At 42.7% G+C, this 25,613-nt stretch overlaps 1 protein-coding gene across 3 annotated transcripts in view; it reads right to left on the bottom strand.

Annotated features, from left to right (window-relative positions):
* The window catches only part of Tbc1d4 (TBC1 domain family member 4), a 153,978-nt gene that overhangs the window by 40,662 nt on the left and 87,703 nt on the right, over nucleotides 1–25,613 (bottom strand). For all 3 annotated transcript variants that reach the window (XM_028864767.2, XM_037208352.1, XM_028864771.2), the window contains exons 2-8: nucleotides 20,942–21,544; nucleotides 18,581–18,670; nucleotides 14,748–14,852; nucleotides 9,531–9,663; nucleotides 6,341–6,432; nucleotides 6,010–6,120; nucleotides 4,007–4,126 (exon numbers count right to left, since the gene is read on the bottom strand). In XM_028864767.2, coding sequence (XP_028720600.1) covers nucleotides 4,007–4,126; nucleotides 6,010–6,120; nucleotides 6,341–6,432; nucleotides 9,531–9,663; nucleotides 14,748–14,852; nucleotides 18,581–18,670; nucleotides 20,942–21,544 — 1,254 coding nt within the window. The remainder of the gene's footprint in view (nucleotides 1–4,006; nucleotides 4,127–6,009; nucleotides 6,121–6,340; nucleotides 6,433–9,530; nucleotides 9,664–14,747; nucleotides 14,853–18,580; nucleotides 18,671–20,941; nucleotides 21,545–25,613) is intronic.

Genomic DNA, 25,613 nt, shown 5'->3' with positions numbered 1-25,613 from the left:
TCCCACTTCCTCTGGGACACAATGGGCACGACTCTAAAGAGAGAAGAATAGGAGAACGATATTCAAAATAAATCACACTTTACACTGCTGAGTATCCTGGAAACTCAAGAAACAGCAATAAACAACCAGACACCAGGTTTTGTCTGTAATTCTAAACACACAGCTTTCTCAGTTTTACCGCATGACGATTTGGTAACTCCTGTGCCAGCCATTTTTCTTAGGCCCTTGAGTGTTAATGAGCTGAGCTTCGAGCTGAGCTCCCTAATAGTAATTCTAACAATCTCATAAACAACTACATCTCACTCCGGAAAGCAATTATGACCTACAGTCAGGCTGGAGTGAACTTCCTACTACACAACCCAAAACAGGAAAACAGTAAGTTGTGGAACACAAACTTCTTTAGATCTGTCCCACTTTTATCAGACAGATGGAGCCGCCAGCCTTCGGTTACACTTGAAGCACCCAAGACCTTGTTAGGCCACAACATTTATAGCATTTGGCATCACTCTAGGACACATAAGCGACAATATTCACGAAGACCAAAATAGCCCGGCTGTGTCCTTGCTGAGAGCCATCGCAGCGATTCACGGCATGCAGAAGAGCCGCTGCACCGTCAGCCTGGCAAGGACTGTGTGTGCAGAGCACCAAGGTCTAAATGGAGAGGAAGGGCAGCCCTCCGGCTCTCTTGTAAACAACGGGTTTCCAGCCTACGGTGAATACCCACCTCTGATCTACAGTGCGGCCCTTTCACAACAACAACTCAGAACGTAACTCAGTACTGCAATGCACATTTCATAAAGGGAGACACTACAGCTTTGGATTGGGAATGAAGCTGCCTGAAGTCACAGCCATACAATGTGTCAGGGCCAAGTCATACTTTCAGGTCCCCGACCACCTATTTGGTCAGGCTCATGAAATTGTTACTAAAGACAGTGTTCCGCTCTGGCCGCTGACATTGGCGAACACCAATCCCCTCCCTGGGATGTCAGAGCTTCAAGCATTGGGTTTGTCTGGAACGGTAGCTCTCAAACTTAGGTTGTGTCAGCGAGACTTGGGGGGCTTTAAAGTCCACACTACTGGACCTGACTCCAGAATTTCTGATGAAGCAATTCTAAGGTCAGACCAAGCTTCCATATGACTGACAAGGTCCTAGACCAATGGTGAGTTACGAAGCAAAATTCATGCTGTACATCAGAATCAGGTGTGGGGCCTCAGCTCACTGTCTCTATATTTTAATACGATGAGCTCAGGGTTCAGTTTCTGAAAAGTTGCTAGCATACGATCATGATCAAGGAGACTGGCAAAGAGGTTCGATCCACCTCACTATGTATTCTGTATGTTCTTTTTAAAAATGAAAGTAAAAGATTGCCCATGTTCCAATGGGTAACCCTACCATTCATGCATTAACTGGACATTCTGGGATATAAATATATATCCACAGTAATGAAAAAGACCCACTAACTTCTTAATCCAACTTTCTATAACCATTATTTAAAACTGAGTTCTTACAGATGATTTTTCTCAAGAGACCCTAATTGTGTACATCTTAAATAAACTTGAAAATGACAAGATAATTTATAAACAAATTGACTGTGAGTTTATAGTGGGTTGTTTGGTTTCTGCTAAGCTATTAGGCATGTTCACTCTGGAGAACACTGGTCAGGATCTTGTTATCATGTACTCCCCTACAGGGCAAGAGCATCAAGGTTCATGTTATTGAAGTCATGCTTCCACAGTGGTACACGACCTGAGAGGAGCATAATACTGACTTTGAGTGTGTTGCTATCCATCTTCCTTGGTGGCATAACTCAGGAAAACAGTTACAATGGAGGCCTTATAATGGTGAGCTCCTCATGTTAGTGAATTACACACACACACCCCAAAAAAACCTGCTACCTGGAATGGGCTTGGCTGGATAGATGGACAGACAGACAGACAGACAATATATAGATAAATAGATAACAGATAAACTGATATACATACATATGTACATGCATGCATGCGATAGTCATATAATAGTTCAGAGCTAATTGCTAAATGACACATACAACATTCTTTTACAGTAACAACAGCCAGGCTAGGCAGTGCTTTCAGTAGCCTTGCATATAAGTTCGCATACTGCTCATCAAATCCCTAGGCAATGGGTATGTTACTGCCTTTCTTCCCCTGGGCACACTGAAGTAGAATAAAAGGAAAGAACGTTACTCCTTGGGTCTTCCTGTGTTTTCTGTTGTTAATATCACCATGTCACGGGGCAGGTCACTAACAAAGAAAAGTTTACTTTGGGCTCACAATTTTAGTTCAAGGTCAAGAGGTCACATCCAGTTTTGACCTTCCTGCTATCAATGTGGTGAGGTGATTCAGAGCATCATGTGGTGAGAGAGGAAGCATAACAGACCTGGCCAAGCTGGCTGTGACAGCAGCCCCGCTTTATAGCTCACCTATTAACCCATCCATCAACTAGTCATGTGAAGGTTAATCACCTCATTAAGATGTCCCCTCCTATTCTCTCCTTGTAGAGGTTACATTCCACCATGAGTTTTGGATGAGATAAACCATAGGCCCCTCATAATAACAGGTAGTCTAGGTTCTGACCAGCATGAGCAAAGTGATAGGCTGGGGTTCTTGTCATCTGCCATAATGAACACAGTGCCACTTCCGGGTTGCAATAGCCACAAAGGCCATGCCTGAGTTTAATGAGGGAACATGCCAGCAAATGCAAGCTGAGGGAAAACATACAAAACAGCAGGCCAGCTGAATTCAGGAGCGTCACGGTCCAGAAAACAAGGGAAGTCTGATAACAGGTATAGCCAACCTGTAGGACATGGACGACACACAACCAATGACAGCCATGAATGTGGCCCAACACTATCTGCCATGTAGAAACCAAACTCCAGACATTAGATGTCACCCAACTAGGCTTGTTATCAAATGTGTACAGGAAAACTGCCCCCCAGGTTCTCTTGATGGACAAAGCCAGGGGCAATATATAACACGTAAATTTGTGTGTACATGTACACACACAGACACAGTTTCATGCTGATAAGTCTAAGTTAAATCCAACAAAAGAGAGTTCCTTCTGGGTTCCTCCTTTTTTCTCTTTGCAATTACCTTCTCTCCTGGATGCCATGACCATCCTTTGTGTCCAATCCCCTGTATGTGGCCAAGCACTCTCTTCTCCCCACTGAGACTACTACACTCCCGCTGGAATCAGCACCCTCAGCCTGCTCAGACTCTACCTCTCCACAGAAGGCACCCCTCTCCGTGAATGCTTGCCCCTCCCCTCTGTCTTGCATACCCAGCCAGACTTCCCTTAGCAGGCTATACCCTCCTTCACCACTCAGGTCCCCAGACTAGGCACCTCCTCTCCTGGCAGCTGCCTCCTGGAGGTTCGTTCTTACACCACGCAGGCAACATTCACATCCTAAACGTGGCACCCCAGCCTCAAGACCTTATGATTCAGAAAGAGGAAACTGAAGAGCAAGGGGAAACATTTTGCTAACACTTAAATGAAATATATAAATTTACTAAATTGAATACAAAATTTTCTATTACTTTATACTGTTTTTATCATTTTATATCAGCCTCTAATAATGGATAAAAGAAAGGCAGACATTTTTGAAAACATTATGAGACAGAGAACTATTGAAAATTCTACAGAACTGCACATCAGGATTGATTTCCTCCTTTCTACACACATGTGTCTACGTAGAAATCTCTGTGGCTTGACTTCAGATATCAGAGGCTGGAGAACAAACGTAGTCCTTTAGAAGGAAACTTGTTTGTAAGACTGTTAAGACACAGTGCTGCTATGTAGCCGAGGCTGGCGGCCACCTGCGGTCTTGCCTCTGCATCTCAAGTGCAGGGATTACAAGATTATCTTAATGCAGTGTTAACGAAATTAAAGTTATCTTAACAGGTTCCCCCCCACCACCACTGGGACATCTTCAGTGAGATGAAGCGGAAAACAGATGTGTTGACCTAACACAGCCCACTTCAATCTTACCCTAGAGAAGATATTTTCCAAGGAGGAAGTTAAGGATCTCTTCGCTTTGTTCTTCAGAATGTCAAGCTTGAACCTACCACCACTTGTTGAATTTTCTGGGATTGTACTATTTGAAATAATCTAGAAAAGGAAAAACAGCAAAGTTATAGTGTAGACACACACTCGAGGTTAGATGAGGCTTTAAATGAAGGCTAAGGAGTAAGCCGTTAAAAAAATGCAAGCAACCTTCAGGAGCTCAATTAACAAGTAATGATTTATGTTCCACACTGTGAACACAGAGATTATAAGGAAAAGAGTTTACTACTGTAAGTAGTAAAAAAAGACAGAAATAAAACCTTTTCTCCATGCCTTTCCATTTCACTCACATATTTCCACTTCATTTACCAAAAATTAAACTCAGGATGATAGTTTTTCAGCCGTTTTCCAGTTGGCTACCACCATCCCTTTCCAAGGTGTCTGTTTTATGTCCCAATTAGAGGGGAAAATAAGTTCCAAAGAGCCAAGCACTCTGTAAGTCAAGCTGCAGACTAATGATGCTCCTGTCAAACTCCATTCTCAAGGCTGGAGAGTGGCTCAGTCGCTAAGAGCCCTGGTTGCTTTTGCAGAGGACCCAGGTTCAGTTTCCAGCACACACATGGTAGCTCAGTCTTCTACACCTCCAGATCTAATGGATCCAGGGCCCTTTCTGACCTCCATGCACACACATGGACAGACAGACAGACATGCAGGCAAAACCATCATACACACAAAATAAAGAACTATTTTTAAAAGCCTCCACTTTTATGTGTATGTGGTCATGTACTTTTTAGATTAGCAAAGCTTCACCAAAAACGTGAATCAGTGAGGCGTCTACTGTTAGGTACTTTGTATATTTAATCCAATTGCAGTCCTCAAGTGACAGAGAAAGTGAAGCTATGGGAAACACTGAGTGGGCCCTCAAGCACTAGATAAATATGGAAAATGTTGATATAAACGCTAAGAAGGGAAGCGCCTATTAAAAAAAAAAAAGGTGTATCTTAGGGTAATTTATCTCCCAGGCATGTTTAAAAACACATAAAGGTCAGGGAAATCGGAGACTGGAAGAGCAGCCATCTCTGAAGGCTGCTGGCTTCAGGCCCATGCAGGAGGCTCTGAAGGGCCACGTTTGATCATCCCCTGCAGCTTTGGAAGGGAGGGCGAGATGGCTGAGCTGCATGCCTGACCACCAGAGTTAGATTCCTGGGAGACTTGTAGGGAGAGAGAACTGACTCCTGCAAACTCTCCTCTGACCTACGCATTCATGCACACCCACGATGAACAAAACGTATTAGAGACAGAAACAGCAGCTTTGGCCGCAAAGCCAGGCATAGTGATACCAGCCTCTAATTCCACCACTGGAGAGGTTGAAGTAGGATAAGTCAGCGTTTGGGGGCAGCCTGGGCTACATCTCAAGTGTCTCAACATCAAAATAATTCACTGATGCAAACAGTGCAATGAAATACAAAACCAGGATTTATAGGCATCCTTAAGAGCCACACGTGTAAGTAACTTCTTTGATGCTGTTGTAGTGGTAGTCTTGTTTGTTTGTTTGTTTGTTTGTTTTTATCACTATGCAGCTGACAGTAAGTTCAAAGCTATGTGTACAGACATGCCATTCTTCAGTTTATAGCAGAGACAGGCAGTCACGGGGAAGACTGTTGTGCATGTCACCATTCAGATAAAACAGGCATAGGAATATGGTTAAAAAAAAATAGATTAATGTGACTTTTAAAGTAGGTACATTGTACATCATAAACATACATGAATGTCTTTTCTCCTACCCAAAATACCAAATTATCTTACATTTTGAAACCATAATGACTTTATCTCAACGTGCCAGTATCTGCTAAAATTTCCCACACACTTCATAAGTTCTGAAATTCTAAAGAGGAGAGCACACAGGAAAGAAATGTCTTCGTGTCTTAGTGATATTTTAACCTCATGAACACACAGACAGTTGTAAGCCGGAGGAAATCAGATCTCACCGACGGCCCTTCCCCGATGTGCACGTGGGTCTTCTGCTTGGCTTCACAGAGCTGCCGTAGGTGCAGAATCACGAGTTCATTCTCCTCCTGGTCACTGATGGGCTTCATTTTCTGTTGAACAGAGGAAGCAAGAGCATAGTAGGGCAGAGCGACCTCTCTCCACTGGCTGTAGCCTCAGTGAGATTTATATGACAAGAGGATTAATGCAAATCCAGCTTTCCCATTCTGCTAACCCCGGGGATGGATATCTTAGAGGCAATGAAACAGAAATAAGAATTCAAGCCCAATGTTCTTCCTTCTATTTATATACGGGAAATGTGAAGAGTGTTACCTGGACTCGTTCAAAGATGTCAGCTTGCTCATTATCTGTCAGTGAAGAGAGATGCCTCTGGATTACTAGCTTGGCTCGTGGTGGGTAGAGCCCTAAAAGAAAGGCAAAGGAAGCATGAGATGGAGGCTAGCTGCAGAGGCCTAAGTGTACATCGGCCATTACCCTTCACCGTCCCCCAGCTGGCTCCTAACTTCAGTCTTCTCAAGAAGAGGACCCTGGAACATGAAACCTGGTGGCAAACCACTGCACCTAAACCAACAGGTCCCACAGCGGACCTGGACAGAGAACGTCTACGAAGAATCTCTAACACTACCAAGCAGAGCCGGCTTCTACTCACTACACTCATGAACTGAGCACTCTGAGAACTCCCATGGGAACGAACATGCCAGCCCAGAACCTGTGATAGAAAGTTCAAAAGAAAGCCAGAGGCTCGCCTTAACCAAAACTGCTAAGCTTCTAACTTCAGATCATAAATATAAATCAACAATAATATTGAAAAACAGAAGCACTGAAACAGGGGTAATCCCCCGCAGGGGCTCCCATTCTAAAAGAATAAAACTTCATTTAGGACAATTATTCCACAAAGTATTTTACTTCTCTGTATTGCGATATTTATAAATATTTCAGATTTTTTTTGGTTGTTGTTGTTGAGACAGTCTCATGTTGTAGTCCAAGACAGCCTCAAGATCTGCTCACCCAGCACCCTCAATGCCGTGCAGTGCACCTTTCCAGATGTGTGGTGCTGTTTAATCCACCTTTCCAGATGTGCTAAATCATCAATTCCAGCCAATATTCTATACTCTTACACATAGTTTATATTAAGTCTTTGGAGAATTTTTTTCCATAATGCTTCTATTTTTAATTGTTTTTAAGAAAAGGAAAAGTTGAATTCACGGTTACAATGATCAAGTGACCATCCATTCTAAAAAAAGCAGGTTTCTACTGTGTGGTGAGGTGTCACTTTAAGCAATGCTACTATATGTGGATTATAAAGAAGACATCTAGCTATACACATACACACACACACACACACACACACACACACACATATAATAAACTTTTAGGTAGACTAGCAATTTTTAAAAATAGTTCGGTATTGAGCAAAATGGATCCGAGTGTAAAGGTGCTTGCTGCCAAGTCTGAACCCCAGAAACCACACGGCGGAAAGTAAGAAGCCACTCCTCCAAGTTGTCGTCTGACCTCCACATGTGTGCTGTGGCACACTTGGACCCACACATAACAAATACATAAATAAATATAATTTAAAAACTAAAAATATGGTATTATTCTCAGGCTGTTTGTCTCTCTGCCTGCAAATCAGGATATCAGGACGTAGCTCTCAGCTACTCCTCCAGCACCTGCCTGCATGCAGCCATGCTCCCCGCCATGATGATAATGGACTAAGCCTCTGAAACTGTAAGCCAGGCCCCAATTAAGTTGCTTTCTCTTATAAGAGTTGTTATGGTCATGGTGCTAAGACAGTGATGTTTCCAGCCCCAGCAATGATTTCCTTCTTGTTGAGAGGGTCTTAAGTATAAACCAAGAGCTGTTGATTACCACCAAGATATATGAGCCCCCTGAGAAGTGTTTTGAAAATGGATTCCAAAACTTCCTCAGTAGTTTTACCTTTTTCTTATTTGCAGAATTTTGGCAAGTGTGGGCACCAATCTGCCTACCATTACTTCCAAGTAAGCAGTTACTGTTAAATAAACCCTTGGAATTAGTAGGTCCAAGTTGTTAGCGATTGATTTTAATGTTTCTGATTTGGGTTTGGTTTGGTTTTGGTTTTTGCTTTTTTAAATCTGAATATAGTTTTTCCCTCTTTTAGGAATAAAAATGCTTTTCTCTTTTAATACTTTTATTATTTGGTTTGTTACCTGGGGACATTCTTTGATCCAGCTGGAATATCCTGTGAATAGGTAAGTGGAAAGAATCTCTCTCCCTCTGTACAGTTAACTAATCTAACAGCATCACCTCTCACACAGATTTATAATGCTTCCTTCACCAGCCATACATACACACACACACACATACACACACACACACACTACACACACACACAGGCACACACAGGCATACACAAACTGCACACACACACACAGGTACACACACAATATATATACACACATAGGCACACACAGGCCAATACAAACTGCACACACACAGGCACACACACACAGAGTATATACACACATTGGCACACACAGGCATACACAAACCACACACACACACACACACACACACACACACACACACACGTCACATTTTGTAAATGTTTCATGTTTTAAAGTAATGACTATTCTGTAAAATCACCCCTATAAACTTTAAAACCTGAATATTTCCTTAAAATAGTTTTAGATCATGTAGTTGTGTGAATATTCAATAAATCTACAGTTTAGGACACACTTCTTTGGAGCCTATGGGATAGAAATTACAACTAGAATTCACAGTTCTACTGGCCTTACTGTGGAGTTTGCCCTGATTCCATGCATTACAACGCTTATCTTCCTGAGCTGCATTTCTCCGCACACATGCCTGTCTCTTCCTCCAAACAGAAAAGGTTCTGGAGGCACAGTATGTTATGTGGCACACATTTCTGCATCCCCAGCACATCCTGCCTGATCCACAGTGGACACTCGACAAGCGTTACTGCATTGCATCTCAGCACAGATTTAAAAAAAAAAAAAAAAAAAAAAAAAAAAAAACACAAAAAACAAAAAGACAGAACTTGCTTCATGATACCACCTCCATTATCTCAGCTTTTCCAAAGACTCTGGAAGCCAAGCAGGTTTGACTATAGTTCTCAGCTTTCAGAATAAAGGAACACATCACCAAGTGAGAGAGGGGAGAAAAGGAAGAATTGACCAGTCAGAGGTGAGTTTGCCTCCCTCTGATCATTCAGCAAATGTTTGCTCCGTTCCCACTGTGCACATACATCACAGGCCTTAAGAACTGTGGGAAATACAAGCCCTTCACTTGAATCTGCCCTCCGGAGAAAAGGGAGAGAGGTAGAAAGTCAAGCATGCAGAAGCCACTGATGCTAGCACAGTTGGGTTTGACGGGGCAAGAGAAACGCCTCTGGGGCTCTTGTTCACAGTGAAACAAAGAACGATTCAGTGACAGTGGGGACCTCGGCTTGTCAAAATGCCAAAGCAAACCCTGCTCATGCCAAGGCCACATTCTATGGTACCTTCGATCCTCTCGCAGAGCTTATGCAAAGAGTGCATGGGGCAGGCCTCGCACAGCTTGATCTGTGTCTTGGCACTCTGGAGAGCAGCAGCCGTGCTGAAAGCTTGCTTCAGGGTCAGCATGACCTCATCCACCTACAAGAAGAAACAAAACTCGGGTCTATCAAAGTTGGCTTTCACAGAAGCATTTATAAAAAAAAAAAAAAACACAGCAATGTGAGCCTTTATAGATGGTTGGCTAAATAATAAATAATAGAATTCTGATGACTAGCAGAGCTGGCAAAGAGCAAACCGCAAGTCTTGAAGTCAGGTCTTTCATCCATATAATTAAAAGCTGGATGAAAAGACCATTGCAGTCTGTGGCACATAATACGGATCTGTTACTCGAACGCTATTTTCAAGTCCCACGGGCGGCTATACTATCACAGACAGCTTAATTGGTAGATCAAGTCTTTGCTTAATGAAATGGCTTATCAGATAAAAACATGCCTTTTGGAAGTTTCCTTGGATATATACTGGGAACAACAAATTAGAGTCACTGTTCAATTGTGTTAATAGGCATCCTTTTCTTCCAGGATGCTCTCAGTGTAAAAGCAAACAAAGCTTGTGTGTGAGTACAGTGGGGAGATCTATGAATGCTGCTGGCCTTATTTCTACACTGTCTGACTTATGACCGTTTTCATTATAATTTGTGAGGCTAGGTTGTGACAGCTAAGTGCTCAAGAGCTGGCTGCCACCACGGGGCCAGCAGCCCCAGCATGGCCAGCCTGTTCTCTGCAGAATCAACTACCTAGTATTCCCCGTTGCTCCTCGTCTTCCTCAGGCTGCAGCACCTTTTCTGTGACACAGCTACTAATGGAAGAGGAGCCATCCCCACGCTTGGTGGGAGTCTGGCAGCACTCTGAGGCTCCCGGGCGGAGATACTACATCCTAACCGCCTCATCCCGACTGTGGCTGGCAAGCACAGCTGCCTGTCATGGCTAGCAGGCTTTGTTTTCGCCCTGCTTTCCCTTTTCTTCTCTAGTCTGGTTTAAGAAGCTGTTTTGAAAGAACAGCGATCGACTTCTGCATTTGAAGGGGAGAGGAGCCCGGGATGTAAAGAAACTCCACTAGCCTAGCGAAAGTGAAAGAAAGCCTCAAAACCCAAAGTCAGTGGCCATCACTGTTGTGTTTTATTGTATGACCAACCTCAGAAAAGCACAGGAGTAACTTGACAGTGCTCCATAAATAAAAATGATTTTTTCATAAAATGTCACTCTATACTCCAATTAAAAAGAAAGATTCCTCATTTTTAGAACTAGAAGTATTTAATGCCTTTATATTTTTATTTTATTTACTTAGTTTAGTACTCAAAGGCAATTTAATTATTCATGCAAATCTCCTTTATTGTATTTCTTGTTTCTCATTTATGTCAGACACTGATGGGGCTGGCAATGGATTTGGTAGTATATAGTGTGTGCGCGCGCGTGTGTGTGTGCATGCGTGTGTGTGTGCATGTGTGTGTATGCCTGTGTGTGTGTGTGCGTGCATGTGTGTGCATGCGTGTTTGTGCACATGTGTGCATGCGTGTACGTGCGCGTGTGTGCATGCGTGTGTGTGCGCATGTGTGTGTGCGTGTGTGCACATGTGTGTACATGTGTGTGTGCGTGAATATATGTATATACATACATATATATAATTTGTACATTACATATATAATATATATAAATATCTTACATATAAATAGTGTGCATGTGTGTGGTATTTGTTACATAAAAATTTTGCCTTGAGAAAAGTTTCCTTTGGAAATATTGGATGTTTGTGTTTTCTTCTCTTTTTCTAGATGAAACAAGAGGCCATTTTAATGGTGTCTAAAATGTGACGACTAACCTCTCCTTACAACGAATACTACTGAAAATCCTATCTGTCCTCCAAAATATTATGTGTTTCCTTTTCTAAAACCCACGACTTTTTCAGATGGCCTATAAATTCTGTCACAAGATTAGTGCACTTCAGAGTTCAAATTAGAGCATTATGATTACAAGAGAAAAACATCCCAGGTCACGTCCAAGGGGCAAAAGCAAAGGGACAGGCAGAAATGTCAGTCACAGACAATCAAAAGGCAAGGATTCTCGGCGGTTGCCACCTGCCACAGTTCCCATCTCACCATACAGTGTTGGATCAGACAGAGAAAGTTCATTCATATTATTAGGACATTCCATAGTGGAGATAATGTCTATAGATATATCGAACTTAAGTATTATATTAAGTTTCAGATTAAAAAAAATAACTGAAGACCAAGTAGTCTTCTTTTGCTAGAAAATGCCTTTTTTCAAGGTATCCAGTGAATACTAGCATTTTAACAACTGCTGATAAAAGGCAATGCTCAGCTTAAAAAGCTAACCAGCCACATAATGGAGTGCCCTATATGTGTTAGACTGAACCCTATGAATCAGGCTCATCCTGGGTTGGAATGCACATACCACTGTTCATATGCCCAGTCATGTCTCATCCCTCCTGTTCTGAGACCAAATGATACAGCATTTTCTTCAAATAAGATAGATACTTTTGTAAATTAGTCCCATTTCTTGAAACATATTTCTCTCTTCCTTACCATTTACAACACAACCCCCAAATTGGAGTCTGTCCCTTTATTCATTCTCTACACATTGCTTGTTTCTCATACATTAAAGATTTATTTTCACAAGTACCATTCACATCAGACATGAGAGAAAGATGACCTCTAGAATATGAACCTCATTCTCCTATCAGTACGCCAGTATTTCATTAGAAATGTTACTCTTGTTATCTCACTACATCTTAAGTTCATATAAACTCTAGATCAGGAATAGTATAGATCTTTTTTTTTTACTTTTAATTATACTGTCATAGACTATTTTCTATGTGTGTGTGGAGTTCAGGAGGGTTGTTTATTAGTGACTGTAACTTTCTGTAGATTGTTTTAAATCAATTTGGAGAAAGTTCTGTGAAGAGATGATATTTTCTATAAAATTTAAGCCTTGGTGAAACAGTATTAGCTGGGGTAAAGAAGGGAGAAGGGGAGGGCGGTATCTAAACTTGTGCACAGCCCTGCAGGACCCATTCCCAACTGCACAGCTTACAAACTCATTCCCATTGTTACGAAGAAGCAAAGGAAAGTGGTAACCGTAGCTGGTGCTCAGCAGGACAAGTCAGCATGTGTGGTTTGGGAATAGTCCGTCTTCCACAACCGCCAAGTCCCATCACTCATCAAGGTGCCGGGACAGGTATTCCCGACCTGTTTTCTTCTGTTCTATTTGTCTGGGCTTGAGCTGCCCTCTCTACTACACAGGAAGTACCCATTACATTTCTCTTCTAACTTTCAGTTCTGGTGCCACACAACGCAGTTAAGAAGCTGACTGATAGAATTCGAACAGAGGGGATTAAAAGATCTTAGCTTTGATCTAGTCTTAAAAATAATGAGGCCCAAGCTCAGCCTGTCAGTGTCTCCCAGAACAAGAGGGCACACAGCCAGTGTAGTCAGCAGCACCGGCCAGAGAACGGATGTTGAAAGGCCGGGTATCTCACACCGTCTATCCCTGTTAGCAGTTTCCAAAACAAACAAAACCCAACTGAACCCACAAAATTAAATAAAACCTGTAAACAAGACTACAAATAAGTGAGTTTTACCAAGTTCTTCCTCCCGGGCAAGAGATATAATGAACACATTTGATTTGTCCCTGGACCGTGACAGCCTCTGCCCTTATGAGCATTCTGTCATCTCAAGTTCAAAAACATAAAAGACAGGGGGAAAAAAAGAGTTGACCTGACTGTGAAGACCTGGGAGCACTGTGTGTGAGGACCAGTCACTGGCTATCCACCACAATCACCTAAGGACAACTCCCTCAAGGTTCAGTCCTGGATCCTACGTGGAATCTGTTTAGCTATGAGGGGACACCTGGATAGGTAGATGTGGATATTATATTAAATAACATTAATTATCTAAAGGGAAAATGGAACTCAAATGGAAGTTTCTAGAGTAAGAAATCACTAAGAACAGGCATTTCATGTTCCCTAGGGAAAAAGCTGGACACCTAGAGGACAGGGATCAGAAAGCATCTTTGTACCAGTTCACTCCCAGGCCTTCAGTATCTCAGTGTCCTCATCAGGACACAGAGGTCAGAGTTAAATGTAACAAGCACCAGGAAGCATGTATAGTGTGGCCTGGAGTAATGGATATGGGGAAATGCTGATGGGAGGCTTATGTGTTTAAGAAAACTGTGGGGTGGGCTGGGGATTTAGCTCATTTGATAAAGTGCTTACCTCAGAAACCTGAGTTAAATCCCTAGAACCCAGTTTAAATGTTGGGTGTGGTAGCATGTGTTTACTGTCCCAGTGCTGGGGAGGGTGACGGGAGGGTCCCTAGAGCTCCCTGGAAAGCCAGCCTAGTCTAAATGGTGAGCACAAAGAGGACAGACATCATTCCTGAAGATGACACCCAAGACTGTCCTCCCATCTCCACTCATATGGGCACACATGTACATGTGCACACACATACAAGCATGTACACACATATTAAAATTATACAAATCAAAAATTTCCTATAAGTGCATCTAATAATTTAGATGATGATGTACACATCTGAATGTTTGTATGACAATGGATGAGAAGCCTGCATGTCTGGAAGGACAGAAAAAACTTTGAGGAGAAAAAAAAAACAATCTATTTCTTGGTGAGATATATTTCCAAGCCCTCCTTACACAGATTTTCTCAAATAGAGAGAAGTAAGGAGTGTTGGGGGCGGGGAACTGACTTGCAAATTCCAAAGAAACAAAATAAATGAAGCATTTTGTAAAATTAAGACAGGGCAATGAAAAGATGGGGAGAGAGCATTTCTTTACTCTCCTGATGGAAGTATTGTCTAGAGCGTGACACCATAGCAATAAGCAAGAGCTCAGTGGCCTTTGTCACCGTCTTTGAGCAACAGGAAACATAACAGCTTTTTCTGTCATTAGTCTCCCCCTCCCCACCAAAAAAATAAAATAAAATAAACCCATGGTAACACAGCAAAGTCTGTTAAAGCCAAGGGCACACACACTTAAAAGTGCCGTGATGGTCTGTCTGTGGCTCTTGACTTCTGTGCATGCTTCAAGGGTAACACCATCTCTCTAGATGCCCTTTTCTTCCTTCATCTGTTGGGACAGAGTTCCCAACAGATGAGATTGTAAGACAGACAGATGCATGGCAGAAGCACCACTTACCAGAGATTCGTTGGCACACTGGAACACATAACAGATGTACTGGCTCATTCCCGGCTCTGGAGACTCCCGACAGATGAAGCCAAAGTGATCAACATGCTTTATTCCCTAGATAAAGCGGGGAGAATACAATACAAGCTTATGGGAATGTTCCCTGACAGAGATCCACATCTTTTCTACACTTTCCTAACTGCACAAATTCCTCCTTCACGGCAATCTGACAGAAGACATAATGTCCTAGCAAGCTCACAGGGTGCCCTGTTGATGCAGCAGATAAAGGGAGACATCCACTCAGACCCTTTGGTTTGTTATTAAAAATGAAAAACAAAACAAACAAACAAAAAACATAGTAGGATCCATTATTTCTTATAATGAAAACATGATGTTTGCCTGTAAGGAGTTTTCAATTTATTGTCCCAGCACAGTGGTCAGTGACTCACCATAACACCTGTTCTAGTCTATGTGAAGCTAAGAATCTCAGAAAAAGTACAAGTGACAATCCTCAAATTAAGGACCATAGTTCCTTAGTATTTTCCATAAAGCTTGTATGGAAATTGCTGGAATATTTGTCAATCTAGCTATTCCAGAAACCACAAAAGAAAAGATTGATATTCCTGTTCACTTACTTGTTAATTATTGCAAGTGCCAATTATGTACATTCACAAATCTTTGTACTTTATGTATCCAAGTTAAAAGACTTTAGCTATATTTACTTTAATTAAAAATTCACTCTAGTAGTCGTGTAGCTCGGTCTTCTTGTGGGACTCCTAACAGTGGGAGCGGGGGCTGTCTCCAACTCTTTTGCTGGTTTTTGAGACCCTATTCCTCATACTGGGTTGCCTTGCTCAGCCTTAATACAAAGGGAGGGGCTTAGTTTTTCTGCAACTTGATATGCCATGTTTCGTTGATATCATGGGAGGCATGCATTTTTCTGAATAAAAACAGAAGAGGAATAGATTGGGGGGCAGGGCTGAGAGGAGGAGGGAGGGACAGGGAGGAGAGGCAGGAGGGAAAACTGTGGTCTGGACATAATGAATAAATTAATTAAATTTAAAGTAAAAAATTAAGTAAATAAAATTTATATTTAAAAAAAATATCAGTCTAGGGGTGATGACATGGCTCAGCAGTAAATGCACTGGGTGCCCAAGCCTGAAAATGTGAGTTCAATCCCCGGAACCTACATAAAGGTGGAAGGAGAGAACCAATTCCACGTCATCCTCTGACCTCTACATGTGAGCTAGAGCATGCACAAGTACACATACACTAATAATAAATATGTTTTCAAAATATGCTTTCATTTTTAAATGAGTCTGAGTACACACAGCAATGATTACCTTCTTTCAATAGCAAGCCCAGCGATTTGAAAACTAGGTTGACGGAAAATACTAAGTGTGCCTGACATCCCCTAAATTCAAATGAGAAGAAAGGAGTCTTTGCGGTCAGATTGGAACTTAAGTGTTATCTCAGCTACCGACTGATGAGGTACTGTGCTGAGTTGCTGACTACTGTCTCTGGGGCTCTATTTTTTTTTTTTAATTACAAAATAGCATAACGGCACCTACTATGAGGAAGATGTGGAGGCTAGAACTGAGAAACGGCTATGATGGTTTATCAGTCGTGACCCCATTCTTTCTTATTATAATGTACTCAATCTAGCCAGTGGACATGGAAAAAGAAATCAACTCTGCTTTGTTTTGTTTTTAAGTAAGGGTGAGGGAAGCCAAGAGGAGTGAGACTGTAAGCCTTGTAAAATAAGCTCCGCCTGTACAACTCCACTGAAAGAGCCTTTATTACTGGCTTAGTACTAAGTGGGGACCTCACAGGGCCTCATTAGCTCCATGGGTCTTCAGATGTGGACAATGCTTTCAGGAAAAAAAAAAAAAAAAAAACCACTCCCTGACTCCCATGATGACCAGAAAACAGTGACATGACTTTCCTTTTAAAGAAAGAAACATTTGTCATTTGTAGGTGTAAGGTACTCAGAAGCAGGCTAGTTAGTTACTGAACACAGCCACCTCGTATCCATTCATCTTCTGCAAGGCGGTTGTGGGAGTGGGCCAGGACAAGAGGATGAGGGGGAGTGGGCCAGGACAAGAGGATGAAGCGGCTGAGACTGGAAGCCTTCCCACCATAATATCATCATGCAGAGCTCATCTTCAGTAAAAGGAAAAAGGAAAGGGAAAAAGAGGTCATATTGAACTTCCACATCCACATATTTACTTTGGATCTATTCTTTGTCTTTGTGTGTGCTTAATTTCACTCTGATAATCAATGCACATTGAGATATGCTTCCTGGGCAGCTTAGAAAAGTGGGGCCAGAAGGTGCTGCCTTCACCGATGCTCCTTGGTGCCTAGTACAGCATGAGCTAAACGTGGGTCACACATCACTCTTGCTGCAGTACTTGGCCGGCCATGAAGACAGACACATTCACAGTGACCATGCGTACCAAACACCTAAGGGATCCATCTCAATACATGAGGTTCTAATGTTCCACCAAATAAGACATGTTCACACCACAGGTCACCAACCCCTTCGAGGCTTGTGATCTTGCAGGGACCTCCCAATAAACAGGTGACTGCAAAGAATACTTAGTAAATGTTTTGAGGGTTAAAACCATATTCCCACAAAATTTCTGTGTTCCTTAAATAGGAATTTCTAAGTTCATAATATAACCTTCCTAGATTCAGATGCTGCTGCTCCCTAAGTTGCTAGAGTAGAAAAATGTTTATCACTCAAATTTTCCTATTACAGGAACAATATTAAAAGAAGGTATTAGTAATAAAAGTGAACCGGCTAAAGCAAAGAACTAGTAAAACATAGAAAAAAATTCCTGTCATCAAAAGAAAGTCTGAATGTCACACTAAGAGCAACGTTGACTCCAAAACTCAAAGAGATGACACACGATCAACAAGATTTTCTTGTGTAGAGGTGGGACCCTCTGTCTCTGATGGCTGGGCTCTCTCTCCAGCCTGATTTTTCAACATCAAGATGTAGGGACCCTGTAAAGAATGTATTATTCTTGAATGCACTTTAAGTCCCCAGGCCCCAAACAATTCTCAACCCCACAGAAGTGTCTTCGAATATGTAACCTTTCCACATTTTGACTTAAATATGCCTTCTTCTCTGACAAGTACAAATTTTCTTCTCATGTTTACAATATATTCAGGTAGCTCAAACTTTGGCGTAGATGTTCTAACACATTACTATGGTATATGACTAATATTATATTATTATATTATGCACATTTGTCTCAGTTTTTTTTAAATCATAAATGCATGCTTTGTGGGGTAAAAAATAAAAGAGTGAAAGTACCAAAAGATTCTTTTCAAAATTTACCATTTATGGTAACAGACGCTAAAAAGACTACTTCTCCTTTTATTACCTGCTGTGGGATAAAGAACAAACTTATCTTGGGGACACCCACAAGACCCACAGGCTAACAGTCAGAGGAACACTAACTGTGACGTATTTTCAAAAGAATTCACCACCACAAAACTCCCGCCAGCAGAAGGGACTTGATGAAATGTCATCAAGACAAAGAGCTGAGGAAAAAGTGGTATGATGGACACTCGAGGTCCTGGGAAGGATCTGTCGCCACATAGCCAAGCACATGAACGCTGTAAAGCATTATTTCTCTTAAATTTGGAGCAACTGTATGTGTAAGAAAAGTCTCAGGAGAAGGAAAGGGAGGGGAGATGAGAGAGAGAGAAAAATAAAAAGTACTTCATTTTTCAATAATAAGATGTGATATATGGAAGCCCCATCATTGAGTGGCTAATTTTGGAACACGTCAATTGGTTCCTTCAAATACTGTGCTGTGACATGATAACATTACCTGAGAGCAGGAGGAAATGTCTTTGAAATTCTTCTCGAGCACAACTGATTTAGTGTCTGGACTGATGAGGTTAATCTCAAAGCGGCCGACCTTTAAAAAGAAAGGAAAGTACTCCAATCATGTCAGTTCATGAGGGCCTTGGCAAGTAAATGTGCAACAGGGGCGATTCAAATGACGGGCCCCGAACAAACCCACTCCACGTGTGCTTCCCCATATGACTCAACCCAAAGTCAGCGGTCTCAAATCATCTGTTGGAAAATTAAGTGACCCTTAAATAGTAAAAAGTCAAAGAAAACCAAATCTTTTTTAGCAGTAAAGAAATGGCTTCCTTTTCAAAAATGTGCCACCTGGGCTGGAGAGCTGGCTCAGCAATTAAAAGCACTTATTGCTCTTGCCGAGGACTCAGGTTCGATTCCCAGCATCACATGGTAGTTCACAACCATCCATAACTCCAGTTCCAGGAGATCTTAGGCCCTCTTCTAACCTCAGCAGATACGAGGAGGGATCATGGTTCACATACATATGTGTAGGCAAGACACTCATACACAGAAAATATATAAATCCAAAGAAACCTTTTTAAATATGCAATCTTTGCTCAAGTCATGAATCTTAAAGTCATCAGTTACTAGCTTGCATTATAATCAGATGCTCTCCAAAATAGTCAATAAAATGCTATACGCAGAACTGGGCTCAGTTACATTTTTGGAAAAATAGATATTCCAAAAGGAAGAACTATGACTAGTAGAGAATAAATCTGGCAATCTAAGGAAGAGAGGAAACTGATTTCACACGTCACCACACAAAGGGCCAGAGCCACTCTGCCCACAAGCCCGGGAAGAGACAGGACAAGACGATGACAAAACCCAAGGATGCAAGCTCCCGCTCAGCTACAGACTAACCACAAACCTTCTCCAGGACAATATCCTATATTCAGTTCTCTACGTGAAATGACATTTTCCATAAGCCTGTAAATTTTTAAACTATTTTTTAATTTAAAAAAATTATCTTGTAGAGGGACTTAAAGACAGCTCAGTGGTTAACAACACTGGCTATGCATGAATGAGGACTTGAGTTGGCATCCTGGAAGCCACTTAACAAGCTGGTCTTGGTCTTACAGGCACTGGGATGTCAGTACTACAGGGGTTATGGGGAGCAAACACAAGAGGATGGCCAAGGTTCACTGTCAGCCAGCCTCCTTGATGAAAGAATTCTAAGCTCAAGGAGAGGCTCTGCCTCAAAGGAATAAGGCAGTGAGTGACAGAGGATTAAACCTAACTTCTTCACGAGGCATCAGTTACAGACACATGTGCACACACCACAAACCACTCTCTCCTTCCCTCCCCCTCCCACACACACAGAGAGAATTATCTTTTACATTTAATGCAGCTGTATCGAGTTATTTAATAACTGACCTGGTGAACCATCAGGCCAATGGTGTTTCTTTATTCCTCCATTTCTGGTGGCAGAGTGAATTGGTGTGTATGTGAATGACATATGTAAGTCCCTATAACCTTTCTCTCTCTCTCTCTCTCTCTCTCTCTCTCTCTCCCTCTCTCTCTCTCTCTCTCTCTCCCTCTCTCTCTCGGAATTCACTTTGCTCTGTTCCATGCCAAAGCTTGCTTTCTAAGAGTCACCTCACAATCATCGCTAAGACTCTGTAGCTTTACTGAAGAATGCATGTGGGAATCACCCCAGGCCAGAAGCTGGTTGATGGACACCTAGTATCCATCACCATGACTTGTCACAGATGTTATGAGAAGTCTTGCATTCTCTCTGCCTCCCTGGGGTCAATGACATATCTGTGTTCTTCTTTCACCTGATTCTTCTGCTTTTGAGGGAGGAAATCCGAAGGCCGGAAGTGCTCACCCCAGGGGCTACTGGGGTGAGCAGAAAGAGAAGACTGACAGATGGGGACAGAACTACAGGGAAGAAAGCTTAGTACAAGCAAGAGGACCTCAACTCCCAGAGGCCTATTGTTGGTTTGTTTGTTTGTTTTTAAAGCAGGGCATAGACAAGTGCTAGTATGGCCAATACTGGGAAGGAAGAGAAGTGAATCCCTGGGACTCTGCTAGCCAGTCAGTCTTCCATACTTCCAGAATTGCAAACCAATAGGAGACCTTGCCTCAGAACAAAACAAGGTAGGTGATGCCTAAGGAATGGTACTCAAGGTTAGCCTCTGGCTTGCACATGCACCCAGGCACATGTGGGCAGCACACACACACACACACACACACACACACACACACACACACACACACACGCACGAACGCACACACTCACACATCCACTGACCAAGGAGGAGCTATCTATAACTGCTCAGCATCGTAAGAAGCTGCAGGCCAAACACCCCCACCAGGCTACCTGGAAGAGCATGGTCCTGTTCTTCTCTGAATCCGAGGGCTGCACGTGACTGGGTGCGCTTGCGTGCCTCCTTCTTGGCTGTGGTTTCTGGCTGTTCTCGTGAACCTTCTTTTGCAGGACACCTGTGACGCTGCTGCACCGAGATCGGAACTCCTGCTGCTCGTCAAAGCCACAGTCTTCCAAAATCCTCTCTGGGAAGCAAACCCGAGAGCTGGCCAGTGCAGGCTGGCTAGCCAGGGTGGGGAGGCTGGCCAGGGAGGGCAGGGCATGGTGGCTGTTGACTGTACCATCTGCCTCCTCGGGCAGGCTGCCATCTGGGGACACAGGAGACTCAGCCTCAAAGACACCCAGCTCGTCCCCGGGGTCACCACCTCTCTCGCCCTGCAGCTTCCGTCGCTGCTGCTCATGCAGGCTGAACTTCTCCTTGCAGTCATCAATGAGGCTGGAGGGCGCCTTCTTATGGGTCACGATCACCCTCCCGCAGTACAGCACTTCAAACTTCTGCGAGTTATAGAAGGCGTCCTCGTTATCTTTGCTGGGTTTGGAGTCCTCCTTCATGGCAGCCTTGGATAACTGCCTGATGCTACTGATCACATCTGGAACCTGGGGAAACAAGGGAAGTCCTCCTTTTAGTGGCGTGTCCTGAGATCATTTCTGTTTACCTGACCTGTTGGGAGCACACAGAACAGATTTTCATCCTCAACGATAAGATGCAGGATGGACTGCAGGGCCTCCAGGAGATAGGGCTGGTGAAGTGGGACTGCTATGACATAAACTGCTTCAAGGTAAAATTGAAATGTAACGAGAGTATGATACTTTCCCACTTTAACTATGCTAGTGTCCGTCAGGCCAAGTGACTCATCCGTGTAACCCTGTTGGTGGAAGGCGGAGGCAGGAGGGATTGCTATGAGGTGGGGGCCAGCCCAGGCTACAGAGTGGAAGACTATCTCAAAAACAACAACAGAAGGACTACTTTGTCCCAAACAAAACATGAGATTGTGTAGGTCACAGAACTTTCAATAAATTCACAGGTAAAAGCTGAAATGCATTCCTGCTGGAAGGAACTGTAGTTCCAACAACGCGATAAACACCAGACGCTCCCATCAGCACTAGCAAACTAAAACCACCCGAGACGGACTTCACTGGAGAAGCTGACACCTGAAGCAATGGATGAGGAACGGCAGTTCTCAAGCAAATTATGCAGGAATATTAAAGGGCACAGGACTTGACAAAGCTGTTATGGCTTCTCGGGCAGAGCCAAATGCCCCCCACCTCACTGCACACACACACAGACACAAGCAGCGTGCCTCCAGATGTTTCCCTGCTTTGCCACTCTCTGCTGCTTAGTACCGTCAACACTGTGTAGCATTGATTGTGGAAGACAGAATTCACGTTCCCAGAGGATGGAGTAGTCTATCTCTATTTTTCTCCCATCTCCCCCTAGTTTCCTAAGCATCTAGAATAACTCCTGGATTGTAGCAGATCGCAATATATGTATTAGTCCCACCAAAACTCCTTCCATTATTTTAGGAAAGGGAACAACCATCTTATACTCGAGGATGCTCCACACTTTGATGTATGTTCTTGTCCTTAAATCTTCTAGTGACTGTGTCAGGACCACGGTTTCTTCTCCTTCGCAGAGTTACTTAGGATTCAGTGCCAGAGAAGCCACCGTTTTAAAACAATACAAATGTCAGCAGGCAAGCACAAAAGTTCTCTGTGGAGGATAAAGTCCACACACTGTCTCTTCAGTGACCCGCCCTGGACTTCTGACACAGCTCAAGGATGAGGTCAGGTGTCTGCACTGACAGGTCTCCTTCTACTTGCCTTAGTTCATTACTTCCTCTACCTGAAGAGTCCACACTGTTGGAGAGTGAACTAGTTGATAGTCAACCCTACTACGAAGCACACTTATTTCAGTAGGTTGATTACAGCCTTGTGAGATTTTCTATCCCTCCTTGCCAACTCTGTCCCAGTAAACACTTATCCAATTACCAACCCAAAGATCCCTAAAGCTCAAGTATCTGTAGTACAAAATCAGAAACACTGTCTGTAGGAACTCTTTTTAATTTCAGGTGTATATGCGAGGCCTGCATTTAATGTATACATAAATATATATTTATGTATATATTTACATATTATACATGAATGCACACATACATTAAATGAGTGATTTATACCTACAAAGGCCAGAAGAGGGCATCAGATTCCTTAGAACTGGAGTTAGAGATGGTTGTGAGCCACCAAGGAGGTGTAGGAAATCAAACCTGGGTCCTCTGCAAGAACAGCAAGGGCTCTTAACTGCTGAGCCATCTCCCCAGCCTCTTGAAGGAACATTTCCAGGGTTGTGTTTTTTTTTTTTTCATTACTACCATAAAAATGATCCAGGTACAGCATCAAAGTTACATTTGACAGTGAGACTGCATACAGCCAGCTCCTCACTACTTCTGTCAAATCCTCTGGACTGTTTGACATTTCTGTTGTTGTATGAAGAACAGAGACCTCCTCAGTGAATGCCTAACCAGTGGCTGAACTGCCACAGCTGCTGGGATTCCTTTCTGTGACCACAGAAAAGGCCCAACACCTCAGTGGAATACAGTAAATGGTTCCATTTACATCAGTAGAGCCTGCCACCCTGAATCCTGAACTGCGTGGGTAATTTAACCTTCCAGTAATTTAACATGCTTACACCATAAAACTGATTCCAATTGCCTTTAATATCTCCTCCCAGGCTGTGACTCACCACAGCTTCAGTGACCTAGGCCACAGACGCTAACCACAAAACCTAGCTGAGGAGATCCAGCTCTCTCTGTCTATGCCTCTCCTTATGTGAAAGACAAGGAAAAGCAAATCGAGCATCCTACAACCCCTGCCCACACATCCATCATGCATGAGAAAGGTTACACTGTCCATTATCATTACTGTGAGGATAATAAAGTATCCACAGTAGAGAATGTTATCAGAGAAATGCACACATACATGCACATATATACATACAGACATATATATACACACATACATATACACAAACACACACACACACACACACACACACACACACACACACACACATTCCTTTTTGGCATTTGTTTATGGGATCCACCAGAAACATTGTAATAGAAATAAAGTACTGGCACAGACCTGTTTTGGGAGAATTAATAACATTCTCCTGCAGCACAGTGCTAAATGGTGTGTATCTATCTGTGCAGTTATGAAGATTGCTGAATAAATATGAGTCCCCTGTGCATGTGTTACATCTCCATCTCTTTCCTGTACTGTGAAATGGGAATTTTTATTTGAGAAAAAAATGTAAGCTGCAGTAATTTGTGTCTTACCTGAATTCTTCTCTGTGACCAACAGGAAAAGCTTGGACTCAGAATGTGAATGAATACTGGTGTGTGTGTGTGTGTGTGTGTGTGTGTCTGTGTGTCTCTGTGTGTCTCTGTGTGTCTCTGTGTGTGTCTATGTCCATGTATGTGTCTGTGTGTATGTGTATGTATGTGTATGTGTGTGTGCTGCCTATATTCAGGAGACATGGCCCCTCAGAAATAGGGAACCATAGCTTCTCCCTCTGCTTATTGCTCACCAGAGTAGAAAGTGCCAATGTATTTCCAGAACACCCCCAAATGCTGCCGAGCACCCCACGATATACACTTAGCTGTGCATTCCAGCTATTTGTGTTCTGGCAACAAATATCTCCACTGCTCAGACGCCGCCTGCAGCCCACACAGCCTGATTCAGACTTAGAGTTAATTCAAGGCGCCGTTTTTATTCTGGGCAACATTTACTCGCTAACAGAAACAAAACCAGAAAAGACGCCAGACAGACAGACACTAGGAAGCTTATACTCCACAGCCAGCTCTGCTCAGTTTTGCTCAGTTCCCTCTGGAAAGTGTTTTTTTGCCTCTGCAAACTAGAGTTGTCTCAAGAATGAAAGATGGCAGATGCTCAGAGTTCACTTAGAGAGCCAAAACCTGTGAATCTGTTTCTAGATGGGTGTCAACGTAATATAAGAAAAGGAAAACTTTTATCATTTTAAGTCAGAAAAGGCCTACGTTGTTGGAACTATTCATTTCTAGTAATGCATGATAATTTAACAGACAATACAAAGAAGGAAGCTTCTCCAAGTGTCTCATGCCATTCAGAAAAAGCACAGTGCCCCCTTTAGCTGGTATTTTGTTGTTACACCTCCAGGGACTCATAAAGCAACAGATTCAGGAACCAAGATTCAGCCACTAAAGCAATGCACACTCTAGGTCCCTCCAGCTCCCCCCAAAATTACTACTAGCTCCTTTAATGCCATGTTGCTGTTTATCATCAATCAAACACTATTATTTAACATATTAAAAAATATTTATACTTTCAAACTATAATGTGCCTAACTCGAGAGAACACCAATTCTACCACTACATGCGTTTCCACACATGTCTAAAGCAGTGGTTCTCAACCTTCCTAACACTGCAACCCTTTAATACAGTTCCTCATGATGGGGTGACCCCCAACCATAAAATTATTTTCATTGCTACTTCATAACTATAATTTTGCTACTGTTAATAATCATAATATAAATATTTTTGGAGACAGAGATTTGCCAAAGGGGTCACAACCCACAGATTTAGAATCACTGGTTTAAAGCCTTCAGAAAGCCCAAGATAAAATCCTGAGTGCAAAA

Source organism: Peromyscus leucopus, chromosome 9, assembly GCF_004664715.2.
Source record: "Peromyscus leucopus breed LL Stock chromosome 9, UCI_PerLeu_2.1, whole genome shotgun sequence".
NCBI lineage: Eukaryota > Metazoa > Chordata > Mammalia > Rodentia > Cricetidae > Peromyscus > Peromyscus leucopus.
The sequence above is the reverse complement of the archived record's forward strand: the minus strand, read 5'-3'. Positions and strand labels throughout refer to the sequence as shown.